Consider the following 22,752-nt stretch of genomic DNA (forward strand, 5'->3'; position numbering starts at 1 on the left):
CCGCTGTGGTACCGTGCCTTTTTGCCCAAGTATTTTGATCACCTGTCCTTCATATCTCCTCGCCTGTCAAATGTTGCCTGGTAGCGGTTCTGGGGCTGGTTTCACCACCTTAAAGGTGCCACACCCGCCATTTGTGACTGTTGCTATGATGGGGTGTGACTTTAAATGTTAACCAAAACAATCGTTTGCTGGACAGGTCGGGGATTTTCCTAAATAATAATCTTCATCAGTGTCACGAGCAGGCTTACATTAACACTGCAATGAGGTTACTGTAAAAAGCCCCTAAATTGTAAATGTGCGCAAGGGACGATTCATCAAACGGGTGGCTCGCAGACAAAGCCTTCGGATTTGGGAAGCAAATTAAGAAATGGCAGATGCTGTGGGATTGGGCTGGCAGGCAGCTTCCTGATGTGAGCTGCTGTCTTCACACCAGCGTTTTCTCTTTGGAGATCAGCCCCAAACAGAGCTCTCACCCAGCAAGTGTTTGAAATCACCCAGAACCGACTTTGACAGCAACAGGCAAACCCTGGGCACGAAATGAGGACTGTTTAAAAATAGTCACAGGCCAGCAGATCCCTGTCCAGGTACAAACCATCCTATCGGCACGTTCCTGGGGCTCCTTGACAATGTGTTTCAGTGCAATCAGCCGCTCTCCGAAATGGAAAAATCTCTGCAAAAAAAAATTGCCTCAATATTTTGCACGCAGCACAAAATCGCAGATGGGAAATGTGTAGCGACAATCCGATTTGCTTTTCTGGGTAAGGTCTTTGCATTCTGTGAATTTTCTTTTGTGTAGGGGCCATTCCCCTCCCCCTTTCTCTCTCTCTCTCTCTCTTACTGTTACCAACCCTCCAGGATTGTCTTCAGACAGCCTTCAGGAATTATAGATTAATCACCAGGATTCCACAAAGTACAACGAGGTGTTTACAGCACGGAAACATGGAGAGGTGCCACCTTTTGGTGTCTGATCCCACTGTCATTACCTTCTCTGAAAGCAAAAGTGCTGCTGGATACATAGAACATAGAACAGTACAGCACAGAACAGGCCCTTCGGCCCTCGATGTTGTGCCGAGCAATGATCACCCTACTCAAACCCACGTATCCACCCTATACCCGTAACCCAACAACCCCCCCCCTTAACCTTACTTTTTAGGACACTACGGGCAATTTAGCCTGGCCAATCCACCTAACCCGCACATCTTTGGACTGTGGGAGGAAACCGGAGCACCCGGAGGAAACCCACGCACACACGGGGAGGATGTGCAGACTCCGCACAGACAGTGACCCAGCCGGGAATTGAACCTGGGACCCTGGAGCTGTGAAGCATTTATGCTAACCACCATGCTACCGTGCTGCCCCCTAGGCAGGAGATGATGCGAATGCTCAGCAAACATTTCAGCATCCGTTGGGGGACAGAGAATAACCCTCTGCGTCAATGACTTTTCACTCATTTTGAATCATGCAGCTCGATTGGGGGCCCATTCGGCCCACTGTGCCTGTGCTAGCCCTTTGAAGGAGCTATCAGATTCGGCCCGCTCCCCTGCTCTTTCCCCATGACAGGTTTTCTCTTTTAGAGTATATATCCACGAATATACACAACTTGGAACATGTCATTCCGGTTGGGACAATTTTGGGAAATTGGGAAATTATTATTCGTAGATGAAAAAAAATATATGCAGCCGTCAATTGAACTTTTATAGTTATTTGCATAAGTCAAAGATAGGGGTTAGCGCTACAAAATAAAACTAATTAGCATGATGCCTGAGGAACCAGTTGTTCGCCGTTCCTGCTGTGAATTATCAATGCTTTATTTTATGTTTTTCAGCCCAGTTGAACTGTGGAGCTTCCAAAGTGAAGCAGCAAGGCCCCCTGGTGGGAATATGGGAAAACTGCAGTTGTCAACTCCCGAGATCTGGGACACGGTTTCAGAAGCTGCAAGGGTCCAATTTACATACTTTGCATTAAAACATCCACCACTAATTAGGCCACTGTGAAAACAAGGACGATGTGTAACCGCTGATCACAGCACAGCGACCACATCCTCCATGTGCTCACTCACAATATCAATTTCAGAGTTTTAATGGTACCCAGTGTGATGATATGCATAAGCAATCATGTCTCTCATAATGTACACTACCTCCGACCAGCAGGTGGCAGTGTAAACCTACCATGTGACTCTGTGCCTCGGGGAGTTGGGAGTAAGTCTTGTTGGTGGATAGACATATTTTGCCACAGCTCAAGAATAGTTAGTTATTGTTAGTAGTTTGTAATATATTTATTCCCGTAATCTTTATCACGCATTTGTTTTACAATAAATTATTTTAACTAGTCAAGAACTAGTAGTGCATCATTCCTACCGGCCAGTGCACAAGACCGTGACACCCGGTATCACAGTGTAAACAACAACTTGCATTTATATGGCGGTAAGTAACAGTCCATTCATCGAGTCCGATTGGCTGTGGCAAACCACACTTTTATATACATGTTGCAGTCATAGAATCATAGAATTTACAGTGCAGAAGGAGGCCATTCAGCCCATCGAGTCTGCACCAGCTCTTGGAAAGAACACCCTACTGTAGGGTGAACACCCACACCTCCACCCTATCTCCGTAACCCAGCAACCCCATCTAACCTAAGGGCAACTTAGCATGGCCAATCCACATCAGCACATCTTTGGACTGTGGGAGGAAACCGGAGCACCCAGAGGAAACCCACGCAGACACGGAGAGAACATGCAGACTCCACACAGACAGTGACCCAAGCCAGGAATCGAACCTGGGACCCTGGAGCTGTGCTAACCGCTATGCTACCATGCTGCCCCAGTAGTCTGCAATCTGGAGCTATAGGTAATAAAGTCACTATAGTCCCAGGTGACCATAGGCTACTTTCCACTTTGAGATGGAGAGCTGATTGGTAGTGATTTAATCAGAGCGTCACCGCACCTCAGGCGAGGGGCGGGGGTGAATAACACAAGCCGGTACGGGAATTGAACCCACGCTGCTGGCCTTTCTCTGCTTCACGAACCAGCTGCCCAGTCAACTGAGCTAAACCGGCCCGGGGCTATGGGTTGCGATGGTAGACGCTCCAATTTATTTCCACTGCACCACAAGACTTCATTTGTATTCACAAATCAATTTTAAAACAGCCCGTGGCACCTCACAAGAACATCAGCAAAGAAAGTCTGAAACTCAGCCACAAATGGAGATATGCGAGCAGGTGACCAAAATCTTGGTCAAGGCTGTAGGTTCTAAGGAGCATCTTACAGGCAGAGAGGGGGAAGTAGAGAGAGGAGGTTTAGGTAGGGAATTGCAGAGTTTGGAGCAACAGAAGCTGAAGACACGGCCAGCAGCAGTAGGACACAGAAAATCGAGGAGGGCGGCTGTCTCAATGGGTCGTTGAGCTGGGGGAGATTACAGAGTTAGGGAGGTGAGGGGCAAAGGGGGGGGGGATTTGAAAACTCGGATGAGAATTTTAAAATTGAGGTGTTGTCTGACCAGGAGCCAGTATAGGTCAGCGAGTAAGGGGTGATGGGTGAATGGGATCTCGTGTGAGGTAGGAAAAATGCAGTCGCGTTTTCAATAAGCTAAAGTCTATGGAGAGTGGGTGGCCATTCATTCTGCTGGTCTGAGTGACTCGCTGTGTTCGCATCATTTCGTTTGGAAACCATCCATCCCTCAATTTATGCAATAGTTTCTCCTCTGCCACCTTTCTCCCACCATTTACACTTGGATAATATTCCATGGTCACACCCTTTACAAATGCGAATGCATTTGGAAGGTCTAATGCAGGTAGGGAATATACAGTGAATGGTAGAATCCTCAAGAGTATTGACCGTCAGAGAGATCTGGGTGTACAGGTCCACAGGTCACTGAAAGGGGCAACACAGGTGGAGAAGGTAGTCAAGAAGGCATACGGCATGCTTGCCTTCATTGGCCGGGGCATTGAGTATAAGAATTGGCAAGTCATGTTGCAGCTGTACAGAACCTTAGTTAGGCCACACTACCGGGATGTTGCCTGGTATGGAGGGCATTAGCTATGAGGAGCGGTTGAATAAACTCGGTTTGTTCTCAATGGAACGACGGAGGTTGAGGGACGTTCTGATAGAGGTCTACAAAATTATGAGGGGCATAGACAGAGTGGATAGTCAGAGACTTTTTCCCAGGGTAGAGGGGTCAATTACTAGGGGGCATAGGTTTAAGGTGCGAGGGGAAGGTTAGAGGAGATGTAAGAGGTAAGTTTTTTACACAGAGGGTAGTGGGTGCCTGGAACTCGCTGCCGGAGGAGGTGGTGGAAGCAGGGACGACAGTGACATTTAAGGGGCACCTTGACAAATCCATGAATAGGATGGGAATAGAGGGATACGGACCCCGGAAGTGTAGAAGATTTTAGTTTAGACGGGCAGCATGGTCGGCACAGGCTTGGAGGGCCGAAGGGCCTGTTCCTGTGCTGTACTTAGAACATAGAACATAGAACAGGACAGTACAGAACAGGCCCTTCGGCCCTCAATGTTGTGCCGAGCAATGATCACCCTACTCAAACCCACGTATCCACCCTATACCCGTAACCCAACAACCCCCCCTTAACCTTACTTTTATTAGGACACTACGGGCAATTTAGCATGGCCAATCCACCTAACCCGCACATCTTTGGACTGTGGGAGGAAACCGGAGCACCCGGAGGAAACCCACGCACACAGGGGGAGGACGTGCAGACTCCGCACAGACAGTGACCCAGCCGGGAGTCGAACCTGGGACCCTGGAGCTGTGAAGCATTTATGCTAACCACCATGCTACCCTGCTGCCACTTGTCTTTGTTCTTTGTACCTCTGGTGTTGAGTCCCAGCATCCGTCATTCAAACACAAGAACTGGCAGCGTTTGTCAAAGGATTGCTCAATCCTGTCCTCCCTGCGAGATGGGGTTGGGTCTGGCTTTTTAAAAATAATTATCCTTTGGATATGAGCATTGCTCGAGAGAGTGTTGCAGGCTGAATCATTACAAAGTGCAGGACTGACGTGCTGGGGGATGCACTGGGCCTGCCATCCCAGAGGCTCGGTGGGGAAAGGTCGCTCGCTAAGAACTTTCAGCCACAGTACACGGGGTCATTGGAACTTTTGTGGAAGTCCCCGGGCTGTGTGCCTGATGTTAATGTATATTGTGAATATCAAATCTGGAATTAAGAGTCTGATGAAGACTCTGAAACTATTGTCGATTGTGGCAAAAACCCATTTGTTCACTAATGCCCTTTCGGGAAGGAAATCTGCCGTCCTTACCCGGTCTGACCTACATGTGACTCCAGACCCACAGTAATGTGGTTGACTCTTCAATAGCCGAGCAAACCATTTAGTTCCAGGGCGATTAGGGATGGGCAACACATGCTGACCCAGCCAGCAACATTCATTCCATGACTGAATTAAAGAACTTATAGTAGTATTGTCTATCTGTTTATTTTAAATACGTTTTTAACATTTAAACAGTAATTTTAAACATTCCTGGTGAAAGAGAAATTGTACTGATCCTGTCAACCCAGACCCCTCCCATTCTGAATGGACTGATCCTGTCAACCAACACCCCTCCCATTCTGAATGGATTGATCCTGTCAGCCCAGACCCCTCCCATTCTGAATGGACTGATCCTGTCAACCAACACCCCTCCCATTCTGAATGGACTGATCCTGTCAACCCAGACCCCCTCCCATTCTGAATGGACTGATCCTGTCAATCCAGACCCCTCCCATTCTGAATGGACTGATCCTGTCAACCAACACCCCTCCCATTCTAATGGACTGATCCTGTCAACCAACAGCGCTCCCATTCTGAATGGACTGATCCTGTCAACCCAGACCCCTCCCATTCTGAATGGACTGATCCTGTCAACCAAGACCCCTCCCATTCTGAATCGACTGATCCTGTCAACCAACACCCCTCCCATTCTGAATGGACTGATCCTGTCAACCAACAGCACTCCCATTCTGAATGGACTGATCCTGTCAACCCAGACCCCTCCCATTCTGAAAGAACTGATCCTGTCAATCATAAACTCTCCCATTCTGAATGGACTGATTCTGTCAACCACCACCCCTCCCATTCTGAATGGACTGATCCTGTCAACCAACAGCACTCCCATTCTGAATCGACTGATCCTGTCAACCAACACCCCTCCCATTCTGAATGGACTGATCCTGTCAACCAACAGCACTCCCATTCTGAATGGACTGATCCTGTCAACCCAGACCCCTCCCATTCTGAATAGACTGATCCTGTCAATCACAATCCCTCCCATTCTGAATGGACTGATCCTTTCAACCAATACTCCTCCCATTTTGAATGGACTGATCCTGTCAACCAACACCCCTCCCATTCTGAATGTACTGATCCTGTCAATCAACACCCCTCCCATTCTGAATGGACTGATCCTTTCAACCAGGACTCCTCCCATTCTGAATGGACTGAACCTGTCAAATACCACCCCTCCCATTCTGGATGGACTGATCCTGTCAACCACAACCCCTCCCATTCTGAATGGACTGATCCTTTCAACCAACACTCCTCCCATTTTGAATGTACTGATCCTGTCAACCAAGACCCCTCCAATTCTGAATGGACTGATCTTCTGAACCAAGACTCCTCCCATTATGGATGGACTGATCCTGTCAACCCAGACCCCTCCCATTCTGAAAGAACTGATCCTGTCAATCATAAACTCTCCCATTCTGAATGGACTGATCCTTTCAACCAAAACTCCTTCCATTTTGAATGGACTGATCCTGTCAACCAACACCCCTCCCATTCTGAATGTACTGACCCTGTCAACCAACAGCACTCCCATTCTGAATGGACTGATCCTGTCAACCCAGACCCCTCCCATTCTGAATAGACTGATCCTGTCAATCACAATCCCTCGCATTCTGAATGGACTGATCCTTTCAACCAATACTCCTTCCATTTTGAATGGACTGATCCTGTCAACCAACACCCCTCCCATTCTGAATGTACTGACCCTGCCAACCAACACCCCTCCCATTCTGAATGGACTGATCCTTTCAACCAGGACCCCTCCCATTCTGAATGGACTGAACCTGTCAAATACCACCCCTCCCATTCTGGATGGACTGATCCTGTCAACCACAACCCCTCCCATTCTGAATGGACTGATCCTTTCAACCAACACTCCTCCCATTTTGAATGTACTGATCCTGTCAACCAAGACCCCTCCAATTCTGAATGGACTGATCTTCTGAACCAAGACCCCTCCCATTCTGGATGGACTGATCATGTCAACCAACACCCCTCCCATTCTGAATGGACTGATCATGTCAACCAACACCCTCCCATTCTGGATGGACTGATCCTGTCAACCAACACCCCTCCCATTCTGAATGGACTGATCCTGTCCAGCACAACCCCTCCCATTCTGAATGTACTGATCCTGTCAACCCAGACCCCTCCCATTCTGAATGGACTGATCCTGTCAAACGAGACCCCCCCTCCCATTCTGAATGTACTGATCCTGTCAAACGAGACCCCCCCCTCCCATTCTGAATGTACTGACCCTGCCAACCAACACCCCTCCCATTCTGAATGGACTGATCCTGTCAACCAACACCCCTCCAATTCTGAATGGACTTATCCTGTCAAACGCGACCCCCCCTTCCATTCTGAATGTACTGACCCTGCCAACCAAGACCCCTCCCATTTTCAATGTACTGATCTGTCAACGAGCAACCCATTCTATTCACTTTGCTATCACCTCAAACACATTACCAATGAATGTGTGATCAATATTGGCATTTTCTATGCAGTCTGGTAATTTTACAATTATCTCTGCCCATTGGCCTAATCTGTCCAACATCTTTGCATTTATTATCCTGTTTATTTGCTCGGCTTTAATCAGTGACTCTGATTTCCGCCTCCCTGTCTTTGTAACTCCTCCAGCCCCTCAACCCTCCAAGATCTCTGCGCTCCTCTCATTCTGGCCTTTTGAGCATCCCTGATCTTAATCGCTCCACCACCATTCATGGCCGTGTCTTCAGAGACACCAAGCCCCAAGATCTGGAAATCCCTCCTTAAGTTTCTCTGCCTCTCCTTTTTAAAAATACTCCGAAACATTTAACTCTTTGAACAAACATTTTGCTAACTGTCCTTCGATCTCCTTATCTATCACCAATCTATAAGTTTGCGGATGATACGACTGTGGTGGGCCGTATCTCAAACAACGATGAATCAGACCACAGGAGGGAGATAAATCACTTGGTTGCATGGTGTACCGAAAACAACCTCTCTAAATGTTAGAAAGATCAAGGAACTGATCGTCGACTTCAGGAAGTGCAGCACGACATACACTCCCGTCTGCATCAATGGCTCCGAAGTGGAGATGGTCGATAGCTTTAAGTTCCTGGGGGTCACCATCGCCAACAGTCTGTCCTGGGCCACTCCCGTTGATGCAACAGTCAAGAAAGCCCAACAACGTCTCTACTTCCTATGGAAGCTAAAGAAATTCAGCATGTCTGCATCGACTCTCACAAACTTCTACAGATGTGCCATAGAGAGCATCCTATCTGGCTGCATCACAGCCTGGTATGGCAACTGCTCAGTACAGGATCGCAAGAAATTGCAGAGTTCGGTGAACTCAGCCCAACGCATCACACAAACTTGCCACTCCCACATTGATTCTGTCTACACCTCCCGCTGCTTCAGGAAGGCAGACAGCATTATCAGAGACCCCTCCCACCCAGGCTTTGCCGTCTTCCAGACCCTTCCATCAGGCAGAAGGTACAGAAGTCTGAAGACCCTCACATCCAGACATAGGAACAGCTTCTCCCCCACAGCTACAAGACTTCTCAACGACTCCCCCTCGGACTGATCTGTTCCCTGTAAGAACACTATTCACGATGCCCTATGCTGCTCTTGCTCATGTATTTGCTTTGTTTGGCCCCTTGTTCCGCACTGTAACCAATCAATGTTTTGTCGATGTACCATTTGTCAATGTTCCCTGTTGATTATTCCTGTGTCTACTATGTACGTACTGTGTACGTTCCCTCGGCCGCAGAAAAATACTTTTCACTGTATTTCGGTACATGTGACAATAAATCAAATCAATCAATCAATCAATGATGGGCTTTGCATCAAGTTATGTCTGATTAATGCTCCCCTGAGGTATCTCGGCTGTTTTGATGTCAAAGATGCTATGTAAACACAATTAGTTGGTGTTACGCCAATGCTAATATGTTGATTTGATTTTAAAATACGCAGCCATTCCCCCAAACACCATGAAGAACGTCTGGGAATATACATCAAAATGAGCAGCAGAAAATGCCGCACAAAGATTAATCCGTAAACTGAAGTCTTGAAGAAAGATGAAATACCATCGCTGAGGTTTCTGACAGTGCACTGCAGTAACTCCGAATGTGCTGTAGTTTGCCAATTTCCTTCCATTCTCGACAGACGTTGTCAATGTTGCTTAAAACGGATAACCTCTTCTTATGATGGATCGCCCCATCACACACATTCCGATTTCAATGTCCAATTTTAGGTTGGTGATGTGACCATCAATTCACTCGAGACACGATAGGAAGTAAACTGTGGCTGTAATAGACTTACAACTGAGCTTGCCTGCGACTCACAAGGCTGCAGCACTTTATACTTCCGGTAGTGGGAGGGGCCATGGGCGGAGCCGAGGGTGGAGCCCTGTACAAGCTCCTCATCTCCCCCTGTGGGCAGAGCCGTGCAACAGCGCACAGACAGAGCCCACAAGGGCACAATACTATACAGTGTGAACGCAATACTATACAGTGTGAATTAGATGATGTACATTCACCACAGTTGGGTAACTGTGAAGTTGCTTTGGAGAGCACTGCTCTCCTGTAGCAATGGGACGAAGATGAACTGCATGAGGGAGCAAAAGATCTTGTTTCATCACATTCAATTTTACCAATGAAATGAAATGAAAATGAAATGATATGAAATGGCTACACTTCAGATGTGTTCTTTGTTGGTTTTGTGGAACTTGGAGACATCTGCTGGTTGTGAAAGGCACCAGACAAACACAAGTTTGTCCTTTTGCTTTTTCCTTTATTCAGTGTTTCTGGTGGTCCCGCACTTAATGAGCGCACCGACTTGGTGACTTTAATCTCTCCTCTCTCTCTTTCTCTATCGCTATCTCTCTCTCTCAGCTTTGGATTGAGTGCTCAAGAAAGTAGATTCATAACATTTTTCGTGAACTGATTCGTTGTAGACGAGGGCAACACATGGCAGGCGTGGTCGGCACGGGCAGCACATTGGTTAGCACTGCTGCTTCGCAGCGCCAGGGACCCGGGTTCGATTCCCGGTTCGGGTCACTGTCTGCCCCGTGTCTGCGTGGGTTTCCTCCGGGCGCTCCGGTTTCCTCCAGCAAGTCTCGAAAGACGTGCTGTTAGGTGAATTGGACATTCTGAATTCTCCCTCAGTGTACCCGAACAGGCGCCCGGAGTGTGGTGACAAGGGGCTTTTCACAGTAACTTTGTTGTGGTGTTAATGTAAGCCTACTTGTGACACTAATAAAGATTATTAATATTAAGATTCCATTCCGTGGTCGCAGAGGACCAAAACGGGCTTGTCAAGGGGAGGCGGCTCACAGCGAACATCAGGCGGCTGCTGAATGTGATAATGACCCCCCCCCCCCCCCCCCCCCCCCCGTGGAGAGAACACCAGAGGTGAGCGTCCCCCTGGACAGAAAAGGCCTTTGACAGAGTCGAATGGAGCTACCTCCTCGAGGTACTGGAACGGTTTGGGCTAGGAGCGGGATTCATCGCCTGGGTGAGGCTCCTGTACAACGCTCCCAAAGCGAGTGTCCGAACTAACCCCCCCAGCTCTGAATACTTCCAGCTACAGAGAGGAACAAGACAGGGCTGCCCCCTGTCCCCACTCTTGTTCGTGCTAGCGATCAAACCCCTGGCGATAGCCCTGCGGGATGCAGAAAGCTGGAAGGGAATCCGGAGAGGAGACAGAGAGCACAGAGTCTCACTCTATGCAGATGACCTGCTCCTCGATGTCTCAAAGCCACAGGAGGGACTGAAGGCAATACTGCAAAAATTGAAAGAGTTTGGAACCTTCTCCTGGCTACAAACTTAACCTGGGCAAAAGCGAGACATTCCCATTGAACCCAAACGGGGGAGGGACCCGAGAATTCCCAAACCGACTCTGCAAAGAGGGAAAGTCAGAGGGGGCCTGGCTCTACCGAACCTACAAAACTATCACCGGGCAGAAAAGGTGAGGGGATGGGTACACAAACCCGACACAGATTGTGTCCAAATGGAGGAGGCATCCTGTAAAGGAACAACCCTCTGGGCCCTGGCCACAGCAGCACTCCCATCCTCCTCAGCAAGGTACACAACGAGCCCAGTGGTAGCGGCCACGCTGACAACGTGGACCCAGTTGAGACAGCACTTCGGGAAAACCAAAATGTCCCTTACGGCCCCCATCTGTGGCAATCACAGATTCCCCCCCAGCCATGCTAGATACCACCTTCAAAAGGTGGAGGCAGGATGGGGGCACACTGACGGGCGGGGACTTCTACGTAGGGCACAGACTGGCGACACTGGACGAACTGGCGAGGAAGTGGAAACTAGCAAGAGGACAGGAATTGAGACACCTCCAAATAAAGCACTTCCTCCGCAAAGAGACAGTAGGGTACCCCGGTGCCCCAGAAAGCACACTACTAGAGGACCTAATAGGCACAAGCAGCATGAAGGGGGGGGGGGGGGGGGGGGGGGGGGCTATGTGGGAGAATATACAGACAGCTACTGGACAGAGCCCGAACACCACTGGACAGGACCAGACAGAAATGGGAGGATGAACTGGGGACAGAGGTAGGATGGGGACTCTGGAGCGAAGCACTGAGCAGGGTGAGCTCCACCTCCTCCTGTGCAAGGCTAAGCCTAATGCAGCTCAAAGTGCTGCACAGAGCGCACCTGACCAGAACCCGAATGAGCAGGTTCTTCCCGGAGGTGGAGGAGAAATGTGAGCGGTGCCAGAGGGGCCCGGCCAACCACACCCACATGTTCTGGGCTTGCCCCAAGCTTGCTGGGTTCTGGACAGCCTTCTCCGAGGCAATGTCCAAGGTTGTGGGGGTGAGGGTGAAGCCATGCCCAATAGTGGCAATCTTTGGGGTATCGGAGCAGCCAGAGTTACACATAGGGAAGGGGGCCGACGCCCTCGCTTCCCTAATCGCACGCCGGAGAATCCGGCTGGGCTGGCGATCGGCAGCACCACCCAAAGCTGCAGACTGGCTCGCTGACCTCTCGGAATTCTCCGCCTGGAGAAGATTAAGTACCCCATCCGAGGGTCAGAGGAAGGCTTCCTGGATACGGGGGGGGGGGGGGGGGGGTGCGGTTCATCGGCCTGTTCCAAAACCTGTTCGAGGCCGGCAACGAGGAGTACGCCAGGGTTAAAAAAAAGCTGAAGAACCAAAGGACTGTGCAACCGGGGGGGGCATCATCCCTTTTGTCATTTCATCACTCCTGCCTTCCGCCCAAACATAGCTTTTCCCCGCAGATGACCTCCTCCTCCCTATTCCCTGGTTCAGCTTAAAGGCTGTAAAATCGCTCACGGCTTCCCAGCTTCCACTTGAGGCATTGGACCCAGTCACTCGGGTCCGAAGGCTCTGGCTTCGATCCCAGTCCAGAATCTTCACTACATAAGCGGACGCTCCAGCACTGAGGGAGTGCTGCAGGGTCAGAGGTGCTGTCTCTGGGCTGAGACATTGAACCGGGACCCTCTCAGCGGCGTGACATTATCATAAATGTAAAGAACTGCAAGGGTTAACGTAATGTCTAAATCAACCACTAGAGGGGGCTAGATGTAGAACGATATAAGGCACTGATGCTAAGACTTGGGAGTGACAGATTCAGAAGAAAGGTAGAGGACAGACTGAAGGAAAGATAGTGTGAGTGAGAGCAGATCATAATTAATGTAATAGTGTGGAGATTAGTAGTCGATGAGTGTAGATTATATGTTTATTATCAACTGTGTATTCTATAGAAGTAAGTGATGAATCCAATTAAGTTGTGTTTATAAATTTACAGCTTTGTTCAATTTAAAAGCAGTTAGTGGTCTTTGTGAACACTACACCAACCAGCCTTAATTTAGGAACAAAAGAACACCACAAGGGGGAGGTTAAAAGAAAAAATCCCAAGGCATTATTTTGGAGAGAAGGGAGGTTGATAATAATAATCTTTAGTGTCACAAGGAGGCTCACAGTGCAATGAAGTTACTGTGAAAAGACCCGACTTGTCACATTCCGGCGCCTGTTCGGGTACACAGAGGGAGAATTCAGAATGTCCAATTCACCAACAGCACGTCTTTCGGGACTTGTGGGAGGAAACCGGAGCACCCGGAGGAAATCCACGCAGACACGGGGAGAACGTGCAGACTCCACACAGACAGTCACCCAGCTGGGAATCGAACCCGGGACCCTGGCGCTGTGAAGCAACAGTGCTAACCACTGTGCTACCGTGTAGATTTGATTTATTGTCACATGTACCGAGCTACAGTGAAAAGTATTGTTCTGCATACAGTCCAGACAGATCGTTCCATCCATGAAAAAACATAGAACATACGATAGATACACAATGTAAATATGTAGACACAGGCATCAGTGAAGCATGCGGAGTGTAAGTACTACTCAGTAGAGATGATGTGGAAGAGATCAGTTCAGTCCATAAGAGGGTCATTCAGGAGTCTGGTAACAGCGGGAAAGAAGATGTTTTTGAATCTGTTAGTGCGTGTCCTCATACTTTTGTATCTCCTGCCCGATGGAAGAGGTTGGGAGAGGAAATAACCCGGTGGGAGTCTTTGATTATGCTGCCCGCTTTCCCCAAGGCAGCAGGAGATATAGATGGAGTCAATGGGGGGTTTGTGTGATGGACTGGGCTATGTTCACGACTCTCTGGAGTTTCCTGCGGTCTTGGGCCGAGCAGTTGCCATACCAGGCTGTGATGCAGCCCGATAGGATGCTTTCTATGGTGCATCTGTAAAAGTTGGTAACGGTTAATGTGGACATGCCGAATTTGCTTAGTTTCCTGAGGAAGTACAGGCGCTGTTGTTTCCCCCTTGTCCTGATCAAAACCTATCCCTCAATCAACATTATTGTTTTAAAAAGACTATCTGATTGGTTGCTGCATTTCATACATGGCAACAGGGGCCAGACTGATTGGTTGCAAAGAGCTTTGGGACATTCTGAGGAAAAGGGAGGTGCTATAGAAATGCACCCGCTTTTCTGCTGGAACACGAGCTCTGCCTCCACAGATGCTGACTGACCTGCTTTGTATTTCTAGCCTGGCAGCATTTTCTGCTTTCATTTCAGCTTTCCAGGCATTTGCAGTATTTTGCTTCCATTGTACTCATAATCTACCCGGTAACTTGTTCAAATAGGTTGCCAATCTCGCCTCTCTGCTGGTGAATCTTCTAACGTTTCCTTCAAGTTAGTAATGGCTCTGGGGGAATGAATAGAGGCTCTGCACCTGTTTCTCAAGAAAGCAGAAAGGCACATTTCATTCGAAGAGCGCAGCTCTGTCGGGTGGTCCCTCAGGGTCGAGGGTGACTCGCTTCCACTCCAGCGAGGTGGGTCCTGCAGTGGGTGAATAGTCCAATCCTAGATCCGCAGACTCTGCCACAGGTTTGGCAGATGGTATTTGATGAGGTGAGTGAGTGGGACGCTCTGGATTTCCCGCTATCTTTCCACAGTTTATGCTTGGCCTCCGCGTGCTCCCACCCTGCGTCGCTCGAGGTGATTAGAACAAAGAACAAAGAAGAACAAAGAACAAAGAAAATTACAGCACAGGAACAGGCCCTTCGGCCTTCCCAGGCGCTGGTTTAGCTCACTCGGCTAAATCGCTGGCTTTTACAGCAAGCCAGCAGCACGGTTCGATTCCCGTACCAGCCTCCCCGGACTGGCGCCGGAATGTGGCGACTAGGGGCTTGTCACAGTAACTTCATTGAAGCCTACTCGTGACAATAAGCGATTTTCATTTTTTCATTTTCATCCTTTATCTAAACCTGTCGCCTATTTTCCAAGGATCTACTTCCTCTGTTCCCCGCCCGTTCATATATCTGTCTCGATGCCTCTTAAATTATGCTATCGTGCCCGCCTCTACCACCTCCGCTGGCAAAGCGTTCCAGGCACCCACCACCCTCTGCGTAAAAACCTTTCCACGCACATCTCCCTTAAACTTTCCCCCTCTCACCTTGAAATCGTGACCCCTTGTAATTGACACCCCCACTCTTGGAAAAAGCTTGTCCGCCCTGTCCATACCTCTCATAATTTTGTAGACCTCAATCAGGTCTCCCCTCAATCTCCGTCTTTCCAACGAAAACAATCCTAATCTACTCAACCTTTCTTCATAGCTAGCACCCTCCATACCAGGCAACATCCTGTTGAACCTCCTCTGCACCCTCTCGCTACTGGGGGTATAGACCTGGGAGAAGACCCTCACATTGGTACGCCTATCCTGCCGGTGGATATGCAGGATTTTGCAGAGGCAGTGTTGGGGATATTTCTCCAGGGATTTGAGATGTCTGCTGGTCGTCATGGTCCAGATTTCTGATGCACACAGAAGGGCGGGCAGCACGGCAACTACTTCAGAGTGCAGCTGGTTTCTGTATGAATGGATGTAGGGAGGGGCAGTGAGACTTTACCTGGGACTCTTGTGTCACCCCAGACATCGATCTGCTGTCACAAACAGCTACTTTATTTTTCATATAAATTTAGAGTAGCCAATTATTTTTTTGTAATTAAGGGGCAATTTAGCGTGGCCAATCCACCTACCCTGAAACCCACGCAAACAGGGGGAGAATGTGCAAACTCCACACGGATAGTGACCCAGAGCCGGGATTGAACCTGGGACCTCGGGGCCGTGAGGCAGCAGTGCTAACCACTTCACCATGCTGCCATAGAAACAGCTACTTTATTGGATGTGCTAAAATATAGAATGTCGGGACCACCGGATGAATTTTAAATTATCCAGTCGTGGTGTTGAAATGTGATGTCTGTTTTCATCCTAAAAAGGAGCAATCCCCTTCAGAAATAGTCCACTTTTACTTTTCCTTCCGTCAGTGACCTTCCCCACTTGCCCCACAGTGTTCACCCCCCCACCCCTCACCTGTGTCTGGATCCCATTCTTGTCCCACTCCATTTCTCTCCATCCCCTACCCTGTCCCACATCTTTGGAATCTTTCCCTGTGCCCCGGTCCCAGCCTCTCTGGGATCTCCCTGTGCTGCTGACCCCAGCCTGTCTGGGATCTCCCTGTGCCCCTGACCCCAGCCTTTCTGGGATCTCCCTGTGCCCCTGACCCCAGCCTCTCTGGGATCTCCCTGTGCCCCTTACCCCAGCCTCTCTGGGATCTCCCTGTGCCTCCCTGACCCCAGCCTCTCTGGGATCTCCCTGTGCCCCTGACCCCAGCCTCTCTGGGATCTCCCTGTGGCCCTGACCCCAGCCTCTCTGGGATCTCCCTGTGCCCCTGACCCCATCCTCTCTGGGATCTCCCTGTGCCCCGGTCCCAGCCTCTCTGGGATCTCCCTGTGCCGCTGACCCCAGCCTCTCTGGGATCTCCCTGTGCCCCTGACCCCAGCCTCTCTGGGATCTCCATGTGCCTCCCTGACCCCAGGATCTCTGGGATTTCCCTGTGCCTCCCTGACCCAAGAATCTCTGGGATCTCCCTCTGCCCCGGTCCCAGCCAGTCTGGGATCTCCCTGTGCCCCTGACCCCAGCCTATCTGGGATCTCCCTGTGCCCCTGACCCCAGCCTCTCTGGGATCTCCCTGTGCCCTGGTCCCAGCCAGTTTCGGAGCTCCCTGTACCCCTGACCCCAGCCTCTCTGGGATCTCCCTGTGCCCCTGACCCCAGCCTCTCTGGGATCTCCCTGTGCCCCTGACCCCAGCCTGTCTGGGATCTCCCTGTGCCCCTGACCCCAGCCTCTCTGGGATCTCCCTGTGCCGCTGACCCCAGCCTCTCTGGGATCTCCCTGTGCCTCCCTGACCCCAGCCTCTCTGGGATCTCCCTGTGCCGCTGACCCCAGCCTCTCTGGGATCTTCTTGTGCCCCTGACCCCAGCCTCTCTGGGATCTCCCTGTGCCTCCCTGACCCCAGCCTCTCTGGGATCTCCCTGTGCCCCTGACCCCAGCCTCTCTGGGATCTCCCTGTGCCTCCCTGACTCCAGCCTCTCTGGGATCTCCCTCTGCCCCGGTCCCAGCCAGTCTGGGATCTCCGTGCCCCTGACCCCAGCCTCTCTGGGATCTCCCTGTGCCTCCCTGACTCCAGCCTCTCTGGGATCTCCCTGTGCCCCTGACCCAGCCTCTCTGGGATCTCCCTGTGCCTCCCTGACTCCAGCCTCTCTGGGATCTCCCTGTGCCTCCCTGACCCCAGCCTCTCTGGGATCTCCCTGTTCCTCCCTGACCCCAGCCTCTCTGGGATTTCCCTGTGCCCCTGACCCCAGCCTGTCTGGGATCTCCCTGTGCCCCTGACCCAGCCTCTCTGGGATCTCCCTGTGCCCCGGTCCCAGCCTCTCTGGGATCTCCCTGTGCCCCGGTCCCAGCCTCTCTGGGATCTCCCTGTGCCTCTGGACCCCAGCCTCTCTGGGATCTCCCTGAGCCTCTGACCCAGCCTGTCTGGGGTCTCCCTGCGCCCGTGACCCAGCCTCTCTGGGATCTCCCTGAGCCTCTGACCCCAGCCTGTCTGGGATCTCCCTGTGCCCTGACCCCAGCCTCTCTGGGATCTCCCTGTGCCCCTGACCCCAGCCTGTCTGGGATCCCCCTGTGCCCCTGACCCCAGCCTCTCTAGGATCTCCCTGTGCCCCGTCCCAGCCTCTCTGAGATCTTCCTGTGCCTCCCTGACCCCAGCCTCTCTGGGATCTCCCTGTGCCCCGGTCCCAGCCTCTCTGGGATCTTCCTGTGCCTCCCTGACCCCAGTCTCTCCGGAATCTCCCTGTTTCCCCGGTCCCAGCCAGTCTGGGATCTCCCTGTGCCCCTGACCCCAGCCTCTCTGGGATCTCCCTGTGCCCTCCTGACCCCAGCCTCTCTGGGATCTCCCTGTGCCCCTGACCCCAGCCTCTCTGGGATCTCCCTGTGCCCCTGACCCCAGGCTCTCTGGGATCTCCCTGTGCCCTCCTGACCCCGCCTCTCTGGGATCTCCCTGTGCCCCTGACCCCAGGTCCTGGGATCTCCTGTGCCCTCCTGCCCCAGCCTCTCTGGGATCTCCCTGTGCCCCTGACCCCAGCCTCTCTGGGATCTCCCTGTGCCCCTGACCCAGCTCTCTGGATCTCCCTGTCCCCCTGACACCCAGCCTCTCTGGGATCTCCCTGTGCCCTGACCCCAGCCTCTCTGGGATCTCCTGTCCCCTGACCCCAGCCTCTCTGGGATCTCCCTCTGCCTGTCCCTGACCCAGCCTCTCTGGATCTCCTGTGCCCCTGACCCCAGCCTCTGGGATCTCCCTGTGCCTCCTGACCCACCTCTCGGGATCTCCCTGTGCCCCTGCCCCAGCCTGTCTGGGATCTCCCTGTGCCCCTGACCCCAGCCTCTCTGGGATCTCCCTGTGCCCCTGACCCAGCCACTCTGGGATCTCCCTGTGCCGGACCCCAGCCTCTCTGGGATCTCCCTGTGCCTCCTGACCCCAGCCTCTCTGGGATCTCCCTGTGCCCTGACCCCAGCCTCTGGGATCTCCCTGTGCCCCTGACCCCAGCCTCTCTGGGATCTCCCTGTGCCTCCCTGACCCCAGCCTCTCTGGGATCTCCCTGTGCCCCTGACCCAGCCTCTCTGGGATCTCCCTGTGCCTCCCTGACCCCAGCCTGTCTGGGATCTCCCTCTGTGCCCCGGTCCCAGCCTCTCTGGGATCTCCTGCCCCTGACCCCAGCCTGTCTGGGATCTCCTGTGCCCCTGACCCCAGCCCTCTGGGATCTCCCTGTGCCTCCCTGACCCCAGCTCTCTGGGATCTCCCTTGCCCCTGACCCCAGCCTCTCTGGGATCTCCCTGTGCCCCTGACCCCAGCCTCTCTGGATCTCCCTGTGCCCCTGACCCCAGCCTCTCTGGGATCTCCCTGCCCCTGACCCCAGCTCTCTGGGATCTCCTGTGCCCCGGTCCCAGCTCTCTGGGATCCCCTGTGCCCCTGACCCCACCTGTCTGGGATCTCCCTGTGCCCCTGACCCCAGCCTCTCTGGGATCTCCCTGTGCCCCTGACCCCAGCCTCTCTGGGATCTCCCTGTGCCCTGACCCCAAGCCTCTCTGGGATCTCCCTGTGCCCTGACCCCAGCCTCTCTGGGATCTCCCTGTGCCCCTGACCCCAGCCTCTCTGGATCTCCTGTGCCCCTGACCCCAGCCTCTCTGGGATCTCCCTGTGCCTCCTGACCCCAGCCTCTCTGGGATCTCCCTTGCCCCTGACCCCAGCCTCTCTGGGATCTCCCTGTGCCCCTGACCCCAGCCTCTCTGGGGTCTCCCTGTGCCCGTGACCCAGCCTCTCTGGGATCTCCCTGTGCCTCCCTGACCCCAGCCTCTCTGGTCTCCCTGGCCCCGGCCCCAGCCTGTCTGGGATCTCCCTCCCTGCCCTGACCCCAGCCCTCTGGGATCTCCCTGTGCCCCCTGACCCAGCCTCTCTGGGATCTCCCTGTGCCCCTGACCCCAGCCTCTTGGGATCTCCCTGTGCCCTGACCCCAGCCTCTCTGGGATCTCCCTGTGCCCCTGACCCAGCCTTCTGGGATCCCCTGTGCCCCTGACCCCAGCCTCTCTGGGATCTCCCTGTGCCCTGACCCCAGCCTCTCTGGGATCTCCCTGTGCCCTCCCTGCCCCAGCCTCTCTGGGATCTCCCTGTGCCCCCTGACCCCAGCCTCTCTGGGATTCCCTGTGCCTCTGACCCCAGCCTCTCTGGGATCTCCCTGTGCCCCTGACCCCAGCCTCTCTGGGATCTCCCTGTGCCTCCCTGACCCCAGCCTCTCTGGGATCTCCCTGTCCCTGACCCCAGCCTCTCTGGGATCTCCCTGTGCCCCTGACCCAGCCTCTCTGGGATCTCCCTGTGCCCCTGACCCCAGCCTCTGGGATCTCCCTGTGCCCCTGACCCAGCCTCTCTGGCCTCTCCCTGTGCCTCCCTGACTCCAGATCTCTGGGATCTCCCTGTGCCTCCCTGACCCCAGCCTCTCTGGGATCTCCTGTTCCTCCCTGACCCCAGCCTCTCTGGGATTTCCCTGTGCCCTTGACCCAGCCTCTCTGGGATCTCCCTGTGCCCCGGTCCCAGCCTCTCTGGGATCTCCCTGGGCCCCTGACCCAGCCTGTCTTGGGATCTCCCTGTGCCCTGGACCCCAGCCTCTCTGGGATCTCCCTGTGCCTCCTGACCCCAGCCTCTCTGGGATCTCCCTGTGCCCCGGTCCCAGCCTCTCTGGGCTCTCCCTGTGCCTCTGACCCCACTTGTCTGGGGTCTCCCTGTGCCCGTGACCCCAGCCTCTCTGGGATCTCCCTGTGCCTCCCTGACCCCAGCCTCTCTGGGATCTCCCGAGCTCTGACCCCAGCCTGTCTGGGATCTCCCCTGTGCCCCTGACCCCAGCCTCTCTGGGATTCCCTGTGCCCCTGGAACCCCGCCTGTCTGGGATCCCCCTGTGCCCCTGACCCCAGCCTCTCTGGGATCTCCCTGTGCCCCTGTCCAGCCTCTCTGAGATCTTCCTGTGCCTCCCTGACCCCCAGCTTCTCTGGGATCTCCCTGTGCCCGGGGCAGCGAGTGCGGGATCTCCCTGTGCCCCTGACCACCAGCCTCTCTGGGATCTCCCTGTGCCTCCCTGACCCCAGCCTCTCTGGGGATCTCCCTGTGCCTCTGACCCCAACCTGTCTGGGTCTCCCTGTGCCCGTGACCCAGCCTCTCGGGATCTCCCTGTGCCTCCTGACCCCCAGCCTCTCTGGGATTTCCCTGTGCCCCTAGACCCAGCCTGTCTGGGATCTCCCTGTGCCCCTGACCCCCAGCCTCTCTGGGATCTCCTGTGCCCTGACCCCAGCCTCTCTGGGATCTCCCTGTGCCCTGTCCCAGCCTCTCTGGGATCTCCTGTGCCTCTGACCCCAACCTGTCTGGGGTCTCCCTGTGCCCGTGGACCCCAGCCTCTCTGGGATCGTCCCTGTGCCTCCCTGACCCCAGCCTCTCTGGGATCTCCTGAGCCTCTGACCCCAGCCTGACTGGGATCTCCCTGTGCCCTGTCCCCAGCCTCTCTGGGATCTCCTGTGCCTCCCTGACCCCAGCCTCTCTGGGCTTTCCCTGTGCCCCTGACCCCAGCCTGTTCTGGGATCCCCCTGGTGCCCCTGACCCCAGCCTCTCTGGATCTCCCTGTGCCCCTGTCCCAGCCTCTCTGAGATCTTTCCTCTGCCTCCCTGAAACCCAGCCTCTCTGGGACTCTCCCATGTGCCCCGGTCCCAGCCTCTCTGGGATCTTCCTGTGCCTCCCTGACCCCCAGTCTCTCCGGAATCTCCCGGTGCCCCTGACCCCAGCCTCTCTGGGATCTCTCTGTGCCTCCCTGACCCTAGCCTCTCTGGGATCTCCCTGTGCCCCTGACCCCAGCCTCTCTGGGATCCCCTGACCCCAGCCTCTCTGGGATCTCCCTGTGCCCTGGTCCCAGCCAGTTTCGGAGCTCCCTGTACCCCTGACCCCAGCCTCTCTGGGATCTCCCTGTGCCCATGACCCCAGCCTCTCTGGGATCTCCCCTCCCTGTGCCCCTGACCCAAGCCTGTCTGGGATCTCCCTGTTGCACCTGACCCCAGCCTCTCTGGGATCTCCCTGTGCCGCTGACCCCAGCCTCTCTGGGATCTTCTTTGTGCCCCTGACCCCAGCCTCTCTGGGATCTCCCTGTGCCTCCCTGACCCCAGCCTCTCTGGGATCTCCCGTGCCCCTGACCCCAGCCTCGCTGGGATCTCCCTGTGCCTCCCTGACTCCAGCCTCTCTGGGATCTCCCTCTGCCCCGGTCCCAGCCAGTCTGGGATCTCCGTGCCCCTGACCCCAGCCTCTCTGGGATCTCCCTGTGCCTCCCTGACTCCAGCCTCTCTGGGATCTCCCTGTGCCTCCCTGACCCCAGCCTCTCTGGGATCTCCCTGTGCCCCTGACCCCAGCCTGTCTGGGATCTCCCTGTGCCCCTGACCCCAGCCTCTCTGGGATCTCCCTGTGCCTCCCTGACCCCAGCCTCTCCTGGGATCTCCCTGTGCCCCGGTCCCAGCCTCTCTGGGATCTCCCTGTGCCTCTGACCCCAACCTGTCTGGGGTCTCCCTGTGCCCGTGACCCCAGCCTCTCTGGGATCTCCCTGTGCCTCCCTGACCCCAGGTTCTCTGGGATCTCCCTGAGCCTCTGACCCCAGCCTGTCTGGGATCTCCCTGTGCCCCTGACCCCAGCCTCTCTGGGATCTCCCTGTGCCCCTGACCCCAGCCTGCCTGGGATCCCCCTGTGCCCCTGACCCCAGCCTCTCTGGGATCTCCCTGTTCCCCTGTCCCAGCCTCTCTGAGATCTTCCTGTGCCTCCCTCACCCCAGCCTCTCTGGGATCTCCCTGTGCCCCGGTCCCAGCCTCTCTGGGATCTTCCTGTGCCTCCCTGACCCCAGTCTCTCCGGAATCTCCCTGTGCCCCTGACCCCAGCCTCTCTGGGATCTCTCTGTGCCTCCCTGACCCTAGCCTCTCTGGGATCTCCCTGTGCCCCTGACCCCAGCCTCTCTGGGATCCCCTGACCCCAGCCTGTCTGGGATCTCCCTGTGCCCCTGACCCCAGCCTCTCTGGGATCT

General features: G+C 54.0%; 1 protein-coding gene across 1 annotated transcript in view; it reads left to right on the forward strand.

Annotated features, from left to right (window-relative positions):
• The first annotated feature begins 711 nt into the window (after positions 1-711).
• LOC119977190 (peptidyl-prolyl cis-trans isomerase FKBP8-like) overlaps positions 712-22,752 on the forward strand; it is a 47,781-nt gene continuing 25,740 nt past the window's right edge. The window contains exon 1 of the mRNA XM_038817882.1: positions 712-758. Within this exon, the coding sequence (XP_038673810.1) occupies positions 727-758 (32 nt within the window). The 5' untranslated portion in view covers positions 712-726. The remainder of the gene's footprint in view (positions 759-22,752) is intronic.

The sequence above is a fragment of the Scyliorhinus canicula genome, chromosome 1 (genome assembly GCF_902713615.1).
Source record: "Scyliorhinus canicula chromosome 1, sScyCan1.1, whole genome shotgun sequence".
Classification (NCBI taxonomy): domain Eukaryota; kingdom Metazoa; phylum Chordata; class Chondrichthyes; order Carcharhiniformes; family Scyliorhinidae; genus Scyliorhinus; species Scyliorhinus canicula.